The 12,394-nt window shown below is 36.5% G+C and overlaps 1 protein-coding gene across 5 annotated transcripts; it reads right to left on the bottom strand.

The window, feature by feature from the left end:
* Nucleotides 1-1,506: 1,506 nt before the first annotated feature.
* On the bottom strand, nt 1,507-7,825 carry Idi (Isopentenyl-diphosphate delta isomerase). 5 transcript variants are annotated; one of them, XM_053790367.2, is made up of 4 exons: nt 7,687-7,825; nt 3,405-3,493; nt 2,678-2,893; nt 1,507-2,046 (listed from the first exon to the last, which is right to left on the bottom strand). In XM_053790367.2, exons 2-4 carry the CDS (start codon nt 3,483-3,485, stop codon nt 1,579-1,581), a joined length of 765 nt encoding a protein of 254 aa, XP_053646342.1. In that variant the 5' UTR covers nt 3,486-3,493; nt 7,687-7,825; the 3' UTR covers nt 1,507-1,578. The 5 variants fall into 5 exon arrangements, with proteins under 5 accessions (XP_053646342.1, XP_069954709.1, XP_069954710.1 ...); XM_070098608.1 differs by having other exon boundaries at nt 7,715-7,766; XM_070098609.1 differs by lacking the exon at nt 7,687-7,825 and adding an exon at nt 5,073-5,096.
* Between the last annotated feature and the right edge of the window lie 4,569 nt (nt 7,826-12,394).

Genomic DNA, 12,394 nt, shown 5'->3' with positions numbered 1-12,394 from the left:
GGTTCGACTTGTGTCTATCTGGACTTATGACCAGTTGGTCGGAACCAAGCTTGTTCCTAAGTCGGACTGTACTTGTACAGACATACCAGTACAGGGGAACCTCAAATATCGAACTTTCTTCATTCCAGGTGGCTGTTCGAGTGCCGTTACCGAACAAATTTATTCCCATCAGGAATAATGTAAATTAGATTAGTTCATTTCAGACCCTCAAAAATACACTTATAACAGCATTTATCTATGGAGGCAAAGAAGGGAATGTATGAAAGTATAGTAGTACCAACACTCTTATATGGGTGTGAAGCTTGGGTGGTAAATGCAGCAGCGAGGAGACGGTTGGAGGCAGTGGAGATGTCCTGTTTAAGGGCAATGTGTGGTGTAAATATTATGCAGAAAATTCGGAGTGTGGAAATTAGGAGAAGGTGTGGAGTTAATAAAAGTATTAGTCAGAGGGCAGAAGAGGGGTTGTTGAGGTGGTTTGGTCATTTAGAGAGAATGGATCAAAGTAGAATGACATGGAAAGCATATAAATCTATAGGGGAAGGAAGGCGGGATAGGGGTCGTCCTCGAAAGGGTTGGAGAGAGGGGGTAAAGGAGGTTTTGTGGGTAAGGGGCTTGGACTTCCAGCAAGCGTGCGTGAGCGTGTTAGATAGGAGTGAATGGAGACGAATAGTACTTGGGACCTGACGATCTGTTGGAGTGTGAGCAGGGTAATATTTAGTGAAGGGATTCAGGGAAACCGGTTATTTTCATATAGTCGGACTTGAGTCCTGGAAATGGGAAGTACAATGCCTGCACTTTAAAGGAGGGGTTTGGGATATTGGCAGTTTGGAGGAATATGTTGTGTATCTTTATATGTGTATGCTTCTAGACTGTTGTATTCTGAGCACCTCTGCAAAAACAGTGATAATGTGCGAGTGTGGTGAAAGTGTTGAATGATGATGAAAGTATTTTCTTTTTGGGGATTTTCTTTCTTTTTTGGGTCACCCTGCCTCGGTGGGAGACGGCCGACTTGTTGGAAAAAAAAAAAAAAACAGCATTTACAAAAATACACTTACTTAACTGGTTGAGTTGGGAGCAGTTTGATATTTGAGGTTCCACTGTACTTCCCTACAACCATCAGGGATAAGAGGACAGCTACAAGCCCAAATGTGGATTGATGCAAAACAGTGTTGGTCACTAAACAGGAACAACATTGCTGTCAGCATTCCCACAATTATTATTATTACAATCAAGGGTCATACAGCATGCATTCCCACAAGAAATTATGATAGTACTTACTGTACATAGGTGCTGTATGGTCCTTATAGGTTTTAGCACTTCCTCATAAATATAATAATTTCACAACAAGGATCTGTGATCCTTCCAAAGTGCAACTGTTGAATGCAGTATATTCACACTTTTTGTGAATATACTGGGTAATAAGCTTCAGCTTTACACACAACAGTATGGTATGACTTTCAATGTGAATAAATTTACTTTAGTAAGGCACTAGAAAAACATTTACCAAACTTTTTTTGATTTAGTGATCAATGTTTTAATTGCAGTGATTCATATAATGTATGACCAATTAATAAAAACTTAATCTAACATACGATGTATTTGGTGATGATCTGTATACTTGTCGAGGTTGTCCAAGTTCTTCCACCACAGTGGTAGAAACTTTTGTGCAATAAGGTGGAACCATGGAGTAAGGGGAATCCTACTTTCCCGAAGTCCACATAAAAAGTTATCAAAGTTCTCTCGCTTCACATATCTCACATCTTGCACCTCGTTCTCATTTGGATGAAGTGATACATCTCCTTTTAGAAATAAAATGTAGTCCATCTCATGTTCTCCCCACATTCCATCTGATGGACTTGCATAATGAATCCTAGTAAGGTATGTAAAGGCTTCTGGCTTGGCCTGATCTGGTGGGATTCCTAGCTCAAATTCTAGGCGTCTCTGAGCAGCATTTCTGATGCCCCAGGCATTTTCTTCAATAGTTTCTCGAGGGATGTGGAGTGGGTGGGAACAGCAGGTATTTGTATAATGACCTGGAAATGTGATCTGCAAAGAAGTGTACTCTTGTTACATTAAAATACATATTAGTAAGGCAATATTCTTTCACACAGTATACAAAATACATTACAGACTTGCAAATTCTAAAATAAACACTATTTAGTCAGGTTAAAAAGGTTAAACTTGTGTAGTTATATACACTGTCAACAGTGTTACATCAATCATGGCTACACTCTTAACCTATTATTTCATTGTTAATGATGAAAGGGATTATGATATTAAGACTAATTAAATACATATACAGCATAAGAATTTAATAAATTATAATTTGAAGGTTGCACAAATGATGCATTCCTATAAATTATTTTTTAAAATAAATTTCACATATAAGAGTCAAAGATGCTAAAAAAAAAAAAAAAATTTTTGGTATCAAGCACAGTCTAGGTCTCTCTTACTAAGTAACACAAATTTTACCCGACTAATTTACTCAGTGTTATAAAAACATTAAGTGCAACTTCAAAAACTAGTATACTGGGTCTGCTTGTTATTCTCTGGTGAATTCATATGTTAAGACCAATTTGTATATACATTATGTAACAGTAAAGAATGTACTGTACCCTACAATGAAAATACAATACAGTAAATACAAAATGTATTAACATTATAACTTATACAATACCTTGGCATCTGAACGACGATGCACCAGAAGTTCACCGGAAGAATTAAACAAAAAGACACTGAAAGCCCGATGAAGAAGGCTTGATCCATCCTGCATCAAATGACAGTCACGTTTTGAAGCTGAGCCTATATTTGTGTCATTTTCATCAACTAAGATGCATGGTTCATCAAGAAGTGCAAACTGCTGTGGATCAATATCTTCTGCATAATTAATTTGCTGAAAAAAAGAACAAAAACAGTAAATTATTAAAGAAAACAAAAGTTGCTAATCAAGCAATGGAAATGTGATTTTTTTTTTGCTTTAACTTTTAACATAAGCTACCATACTGTTCAATTAAGACACTTGAAATATGACTGCCTCCAAAAACATTTAATTTATAAAGCAAACTTAAAAAGTTAATTAACTCAGCAAGAACATGTACCCTGTACTTTATATTTGATTACATAACATGGTCATGAAGTACATTAAAAATCACTTCTGCATAAGGGTCTGATGACTCCTATGAAGGCAAACAGGACACATATCTATATACCACACTAAATAAAATCACAAATCATTATTTTCTTAATAGTGTATAACTTGCACTTATTATTCAACAATAAAGAGAGAGATGAATGGCATCCCCTTATACAAGGAAAACAAATTGGACAGTAATAAGAACCCTTTCAGGTTTAGGGTCTTATCTGATTATATTATAGTTATTGTAGAGTAAGAATTTATCACTAACTTTGCTTAGTCCACATGACGTTTGCAGGAAACGGCTCCTCACATGTCGAAGAGACTGTCCAATCTTCTGACTCAATGCCATAGTGAAACCTGAAATGTCAGGTGACTATAAGTGAGACAAGATTTTGTTGTTGTATTTGGAAGTGCCATAGGCCCCAAGCCAAGCTTGAAGTAAGCTGTTTGACAGGTGGAAGTGGTAGACAAGTTGACCTGTTTAAAAGCTGCTAAAGAACGTGGTGACAAGCATGGGATGGAGCAAGGGTCATACAGTGCCTGGAAAATGGGAGGCAATCTGGTTTAATCCAACAAAGGGGAGAGTAACTATAATTCCTCAGTGAGGTGAGAATGCTATCAACCAAGCCACAGGACATCATTAACTGAGCCACAGTATGAATCGTAAGTGTAAATGATGTTAGGTAAAAGGAAACAACAGTAATACTTATTATTGCTAGGTTTTGCTCTCCATGAGCTTTATCAGGCCAAAAATGGCTTGATTAAAAGATCAAAACAGCTGTAAAAAGAATCCCATTAGTTGCTTTTCTCATTAACTTACAGTAAACCCTCTAAACAACCTACTAATCAGGGTAAACGAGTGACTGGAAATAGCAACTGTGGCCAACAGAAATAATTTTGTTGTGATTGTAATATAAATGGACAAATCTGTAACTAATGCAATTGTCCATTGTTTCTAAATTGATTGACCCAGTGGATTTTGTCCTGTATTTCTGAAGTCCATTATAAAGGAGAGTATACTGTAATATCTTGTCAGAAATTTTACCAATATCTAATTATGTCAACAAGTTATCCAGGAGGAAGGTACATGGTAACATTAAAATATAACTATGTATCCACCAATATAATTTATAAGGCTCTCAAAATATTGTTTATGGTAGAGACATGGTCCCAGTCATGTATGTAGCCTTGGTGTGGGGCTTTTGTTGTGGTTGGTCTGTGGTTGTGTCCATCTGTACCACCTATGTGAGAGAAAGTTATGTCAGGGTATGTTTCAGTATTTGCCAATGTCTGTTAGCTATAACACACCGGACAGCCGGTGTTAACGGGTTGGGGTTTCTTGAGGGTATTAAATGTGTTTGTATGTTCTGATGTTATTGTTATTTATTTATATTTATACATTATGTCGTAATGTAATGTTTTAAGTAAAAAAAAAATACATAATTTATAAATAAATAAATCTCTATTATCCATGAAATACATTATGAATTATAGTGTTCAGCAATGTTAACTTTTATGTGTAAGCCTCTATTTATTCAATGCATTTGGGGCAAAGCAATATATTTCGAGTCTAGGTTATGTTAAGTTAGTTATTGTACACAGCTTTACTTCATTTATATAAGGTAGAACTATTCATGAGTACAATATTTGAAACTCTCTAGACTGATCAGTGACTTGAAAAATGTCAGTGAGATCACTGGCATTCTACTAAATATAATGATAATAATAATCATCATAATGCTTTATTTCTGTGAGCATTTTTGTGTCAGGTATACATGATTAGCTCTCTGTTACATACCATAATTATTCACAAGCAAGCACTAAAGATGAATGGGTCATATATCACTATGTAAAATACAAAAATGATGGTGGCCATACAATGCAATTTCATCCAGTTTCACTTTATAAAAAATTTAGATAACGCATCTCAAGTGACCTTGGTTAAACCGTTACAGTGAAGTATCACAAAAGAAAATGTAACCTTTGTAAGAGTCATGTATGTAAATATTTTTATTTTCTGTCTCAATTAAAATATGACTTAATATGTTTAGTCAATCCTTTAGAAAACACCTACAAGAAATAATTTATTTAAAAAACTCAGGAGAAAAAATTTATCAGCAACAGCAATCTGACAGGACACACCAGATTTATTTTTTTATTTTTTTTTTCACAGCATTCTGAATTTGTTCATGGTTTGCAAGCATTTTCAGATTTTAATAATTTTTTCCCATTACGATAAAAATAATAATATAATCAAATTAATGACGAGCTAAACCCGAGAGGGTCATGCAGCACCGTAATCCATTAATACAAAGCAAGATAAGCTAGCAAAAATCTACAAATATATTTTAGATAACAGTAAAAATTTCTGCGACGGTCATGTGGGTACACGGATAATTTAGAAATACAAGAACGGAACACTGTGGAGAGCTTACAAAATATTCTGCATATATACACAACAGAAAGAAAACTTTGTGAATTTAACGGTAATATACTGTTATGTTAAAAGGTTGTTTTAAAGTTGCTCAGTTATATCATATGCGCAGCTACGTTGCTTTAGGTAAATTATCACAAGTTTTGCTACATAATATCTATTATAAGCTATTCTACACTATCATAAGTGATGCTATGTTACCAAGTATATAACCTCTGCTACTTTACCACAAGCTCTACTATGTTACCACAAGCTCTACTATGTTACCACAAGCTCTATGTTACCACAAGCTCTGTTGCCACAAGCTCTACTATGTTACCACAAGCTCTGTTGCCACAAGCTCTACTATGTTACCACAAGCTCTATGTTGCCACAAGCTCTACTATGTTACTACAAGCTCTATGTTGCCACAAGCTCTACTATGTTACCACAAGCTCTATGTTGCCACAAGCTCTACTATGTTACCACAAGCTCTGTTGCCACAAGCTCTACTATGTTACCACAAGCTCTATGTTGCCACAAGCTCTACTATGTTACCACAAGCTCTACTATGTTACCACAAGCTCTACTATGTTACCACAAGCTCTATGTTGCCACAAGCTCTACTATGTTACCACAAGCTCTATGTTGCCACAAGCTCTACTATGTTACCACAAGCTCTACTATGTTACCACAAGCTGTACTATGTTACCACAAGCTGTACTATGTTATCAAAAGCTCCACCACATTACAAGCTCCACCACATCACAAGCTCCACCACACCACAAGCTCCACCACAACACCAGCTCCACCACAACACAAGCTCCACCACATCACAAGCTCCACCACAAGCTCAACCACAACACAAGCTCCAACATAAACTCAACCACATCACAAGCTCCAACACAAGCTCAAACACAACACAAGCTCCACCACATCACAAGCTCCACCACAATACAAGCTCCATCACAAGCTCCACCACATCACAAGCTCCACCACATCACAAGCTCCATCACAAGCTCCACCACATCACAAGCTCCACCACAACACAAGCTCCACCACAAACTCCACCACACCACAAGCTCCACCACACCACAAGCTCCACCACAACACAAGCTCCACCACATCACAAGCTCCACCACAACACAAGCTCCACCACACCACAAGCTCCACCACAACACAAGCTCCACCACAACACAAGCTCCACCACAACACAAGCTCCACCACAACACAAGCTCCACCACATCACAAGCTCCACCACAACACAAGCTCCACCACAACACAAGCTCCACCACAACACAAGCTCCACCACAACACAAGCTCCACCACAACACAAGCTCCACCACAACACAAGCTCCACCACACCACAAGCTCCACCACAACACAAGCTCCACCACAACACAAGCTCCACCACAACACAAGCTCCACCACACCTCAAGCTCCAACACAACACAAGCTCCACCACATCACAAGCTCCACCACAACACAAGCTCCACCACACCACAAGCTCCACCACAACACAAGCTCCACCACAACACAAGCTCCACCACACCACAAGCTCCACCACAACACAAGCTCCACCACATCACAAGCTCCAACACAAGCTCCAACATAAGCTCCACCACATTACAAGCTCCACCACATCACAAGCTCCACCAGACCACAAGCTCCACCAGACCACAAGCTCCACCACATCACAAGCTCCACCACAACACCAGCTCCACCACAACACAAGCTCCACCACAACACAAGCTCCACCACAACACAAGCTCCACCACACCACAAGCTCCACCACAACACAAGCTCCACCACAACACAAGCTCCACCACATCACAAGCTCCACCACACCACAAGCTCCACCACAACACAAGCTCCACCACAACACAAGCTCCACCACAACACAAGCTCCACCACAACACAAGCTCCACCACAACACAAGCTCCACCACAACACAAGCTCCACCACATCACAAGCTCCATCACAAGCTCCACCACACCACAAGCTCCACCACAACACAAGCTCCACCACAAGCTCCACCACAACACAAGCTCCACCACACCACAAGCTCCACCACAACACAAGCTCCATCACAAGCTCCACCACACCACAAGCTCCACCACAAGCTCCACCATGTTACCTGGTACTAGCAGTAGAGAAGAATGCACCAGTAATAAGAGTGAAGGAAGCAGGTGTGACCACCAGCTGACTGATGTGACCTTCAACACTCACAATTTTCATATATTTTAACCTCATCTCAAAGTATTTCATCTCAGACACCATTTTTTTTTTTAGCCTTGACTTTATTATAGAATATAGACCCTTGAATATGCTAGTTTTCCTACATTAAACTTATATTATTGACTAGTTAATATAACTATTAACCTTATTTATTTATTTATTTATTTATTTATTATAAATTTGTGCACACATACAGAGGTACAAAAAAATACAGATAAGAGCAGTATGCCAAAGCCACTTATACTATGCATAGCATTACGGGCTGGCTTAAAATTAACTTAAGATTAATTAAGCAATGATGAAGTCAGTGATAAAACATTAATGTAAACAGATTACTATAAAGCACAAGTGAGTATTACAAAGACAGGTCATATGAAGGATTCTGTTAGGTAGTGTATTTAAAAAATAATAAAGTTAGATTGGGTTTTAGGTTTAACATTTATGTGATATAATTGTGAGAAACATTTAAGATATACAATTTATAAGGTTCAGTTATTCAGTATTTATTTGGTTTTGGGTGCGTAAGTGATCTTTGAGTAGAGACTTGAATTTATAAACAGGTAGTGTTTCTTTTATATTTACAGGTAATGAATTCCAGATTTTAGGGCCTTTTATGTGCATTGAGTTTTTGCATAGTGTGAGATGAACACGAGGAACATCAAAGAGTGATCTGTGCCTTGTGTTATGGTCATGTGTTCTGTTGAGGTTGGCAAGGAGATGTTTGAGGGGAGGGTTAATATCAGAGTTAAGTGTTCTATGTATGTAATAGGTGCAGTAATAAGTATGGATGTTTTGTATGGTGAGTAGGTTTAGTGTATTGAATATTGGTGGAGTGTGCTGCCTGTAGTGAGAATTTGTTATCATTCTAACTGCAGCCTTTTGTTGGGTAATTAGTGGTCTGAGATGGTTAACTGTTGTTGAGCCCCATGCACAAATTCCATAGGTGAGATAGGGGTAAATAAGAGAGTGATATAGGGCCAGGAGGGCTGACTGTGGAACATAGTACCGTATCTTCGATAGTATGCCTACAGTCTTGGAAATTTTCTTAGAAATTTGTTGTATATGTGTATGAAATTTGAGTCTATTATCAAGGTGGATTCCTAAGAATTTTCCCTCTGTTAGCTTTGTGATAGGTGATCCGTTTATCATTATGTTAAGAGGGACATCTGTAGCTCTGTTACCAAACTGAATGAAGTAGGTTTTGTCAATGTTTAGTGTAAGTTTGTTAGTCCTCATCCAGGTAGATATTTTCTGTAATTCGGTATTTACAGTATTGGCTAGTGTGACTGGGCTCGGGTGAGAGAAGACGTATGTAGTGTCATCTGCAAATAGTGTGGGTTTGAGTAATTGCGAAGCATTTGGAAGGTCATTTATGTATAGGAGAAAGAGAAGAGGGCCAAGGACACTTCCCTGTGGGACACCAACTGTAATTGGTTGCGCAGAAGAGTTTGCCCCATTTGCGTACACATATTGGCTTCTGTTGCTGAGGTATGACTTGAGGTAATTGAGGGAGTGCCCTCTTATACCATAGTGTGACAATTTTACGTGGAGCAAGTCATGGTCAACTGTATCAAAAGCTTTACGTAAGTCAATGAAGATCCCCAGTGGGACTTCTTTTTTCTCTATTGCAGTGTATATATGTTCTAGCATGTGTATAATAGCATCATTAGTATTTTTATTAGGCCTGAATCCAAATTGGCAGGGGTTGAGTATGTTCTGGGAGATAAGGTAGGAGTAGATTCGTTTATGAATTAGTTTTTCAAAGATTTTTGAGAGAGGGTGTAAGTTGGATATTGGCCTATAATTATTCAACTCTGTTTGGTCTCCTCCTTTGTGGATCGGGGTGACCCTTGCTATTTTGAGTACTGTAGGGAAGGTGGAGGATTCAATGGATTTGTTAAAGAGTGTTGCAATGATTGGAGATAGCACTTGTGACACTTTTTTATATATAAAGGGTGGTAAGGTACTTAAATCTCCTGCCTTGTTTTTTAGTGCATTGATAATAAGGGAGACTTCGTATGGGTTAGTCGGAGCTAGGAACAGTGTGTTCGGGTAGTTGCCGGTGAGGTAGTTATTTGGTGGGGTATCTGAGCTTGGGATTTTATGGGCAAGGTTTTGTCCTATAGTGGAGAAGAAATCATTGAGTCTGTTTGCTGTTTCTGTTGGTGGGAGTTGGGGTTCATCTGATTTTGCTAATTTTATTTCGCTATTTCGTGATATCTTTTTTGTTCCCAGAATTTCAGATAGTGTTTTCCAGGTCTTTTTTATATCACCTCGTAAGTTGGATAATCTGTTCTCATAATACAATTTTTTTGCCCTTCTTATCAGGCTGGTTAGGATTGACGAGTAACGTTTTGTTTGGTCTCTGGTTATGTGACCCATTCTGTACTGTTTTTCATATTGGTGTTTTGTATTTATGGATTTGAGAATGCTGGGTGTTAGCCAGGGACTGTTCAGTCTCTTTGCTGTCATCTGTTTAGTTTTTTTAGGGCAGTGCTTGTTATAGAGGTATTGGGTCTTTTTTAGAAAATTATTAATACATTCGTCAATATCTGTATAGATTTCTAGCTCAGTGTGCCAATCAATGTTTGCTAATGCTGTTGCGAAGTTATTAATGGCTGCCTCAAAATATTTCATCTCAGATACCATTTAATTTTTTTAGCCGTAATTGATTTTATTATAGAATGGAAGCCATGAATATTATAGTTTTTTACACTAAATTTAGACTGTTGACTAGTTAGTTTAATATAACTATTAAAAAGTAGTCATATGGGCCAAAAATTTCCGTATACAGTCACATAGGCCTGTTTTTCAACCCTCGAAAATTTATTATCTCAAATAACCCATTATGTACTCTTAGGTGTATACACATGGGTATGTATATACCCATTTGTATACCCCAGGATATATACATGGATATGTATATACCCTGAGGGATATACACATACATACATAATATATATATATATATATATATATATATATATATATATATATATATATATATATATATATATATATATATATATATATATATATATATATATATATATACCCCGAGGGATATATATTTATTAATTTTCTTTAAATAACCTTGTCATTTTTTTCTTTAACACGGAAATATTGGTCATTTTTCCCACATCTTATCGTTCAAAATGTTGCTTCATTGAACAAAAAACTTGACACGCCTCTTATTGTTTAAGTTTATTTCGGTTTCTTAACAATAAAAAAAAATGGTTAGTAGTGACTATTTAGATCTAAGATCTTTGCTTAAAGCAATGTAAAGTTGTGAAGATAATTCAATAAAGCACAATAAGTCACACTGATTTTACTGGACTATCTTTGGTAGTTAAATTCTGTGATTATTATTATTTTATATTATTATTATTATCACTAAGCGCTAAACCCATAAGGGTCATACAGCGTTGCAAGTTTTAAATAATTTGTTCTCTAAAATTATGAAGTGGCCTAATTAAAAAAAAAATACTAACTTCACTCTGACTTTTTTGGGTTATCCCAGGTTCTCTACACGTATGCTGCTATGTATGATAATTCTATGTAACTGTATTTGTGTATACCTGAATAAACTTACTTACTTCATTTCTTCCATCCTTATTTATTTACTTACGTACCAACTTACATACTTACCTACCAACTTAACTTACTTGCTTACTTACATATGCGTATTTTTTTACTCATTCTGCATTGTTTGCATTTTGATACTTTTTTATTAAACGCGTCTTTGCATTCAGGTGCATCTTTATTTACATTCAGGTGCATCTTTATTTACATTCAGGTGCATCTTTATTTACATTCAGATGCATCTTTGTTTACATTCAGATGCATCTTTGTTTACATTCAGATGCATCTTTGTTTACATTCAGATGCATCTTTGTTTACATTCAGATGCATCTTTGTTTACATTCAGATGCATCTTTGTTTACATTCAGATGCATCTTTGTTTACATTTACATCTTTGTATATGCTGCTGTGATTGGCTAAACAAGTTGCACAATACAAATCACTGATTGGCTCTGACGTGCCGTTCATGCCTAAAATAAAATTATTATTTTTGCTAATATCTCCAGAAATAAAATTTTGCACAGGAAACAAAAATTATTAGTAGGATGTAGATAACATGTTAGTGTTTTAATATTAAACTAATGCGGCAGTTTAGATCTGGACCTCAACTTTAAATTAGGTCTTATCTAGCTATTTACTCTCCTATTGGGTCACAACAATATGGGGGATAGAAATATTCAACTCAAAATCTTTCACATATCTCCATGCGTCATCAGGAGCTATGCAACGTTGCAAGAGCAGCAACAAGTGGAATATAAATATAAAACGGGAAGATTTCAAGTAGGATTAAACCTACTTTTTGTATATAGTAAATACATTATTAAAAGAGAAATATATATATATATATATATATATATATATATATATATAATATATGGTCAATTAGCAAGAACTCATGTGATATCCTTTTTAAAATTTTCTCTTATACGTTTAGAGATATATTTTTTTCATTAATGTTAATGCAAAAATTTATAATTTTGCTCCAAAAGAATATACCTATATTATAACAAGAACAATTTATTTTA

Source organism: Cherax quadricarinatus, chromosome 63 (genome assembly GCF_038502225.1).
Source record: "Cherax quadricarinatus isolate ZL_2023a chromosome 63, ASM3850222v1, whole genome shotgun sequence".
In the NCBI taxonomy this organism is placed as follows: domain Eukaryota; kingdom Metazoa; phylum Arthropoda; class Malacostraca; order Decapoda; family Parastacidae; genus Cherax; species Cherax quadricarinatus.
This window is presented reverse-complemented; position numbering and strand designations above follow the sequence as displayed.

Coding starts and splice junctions, on each gene's coding strand:
- Idi (XM_070098606.1), bottom strand. Junction 2,894..3,404: donor CGTCATGTGGACTAAGCAAA/GTTAGTGATAAA, acceptor TCTTTTTTTCAG/CAAATTAATTATGCAGAAGA. Junction 2,047..2,677: donor ATCGTCGTTCAGATGCCAAG/GTATTGTATAAG, acceptor ACTTCTTTGCAG/ATCACATTTCCAGGTCATTA.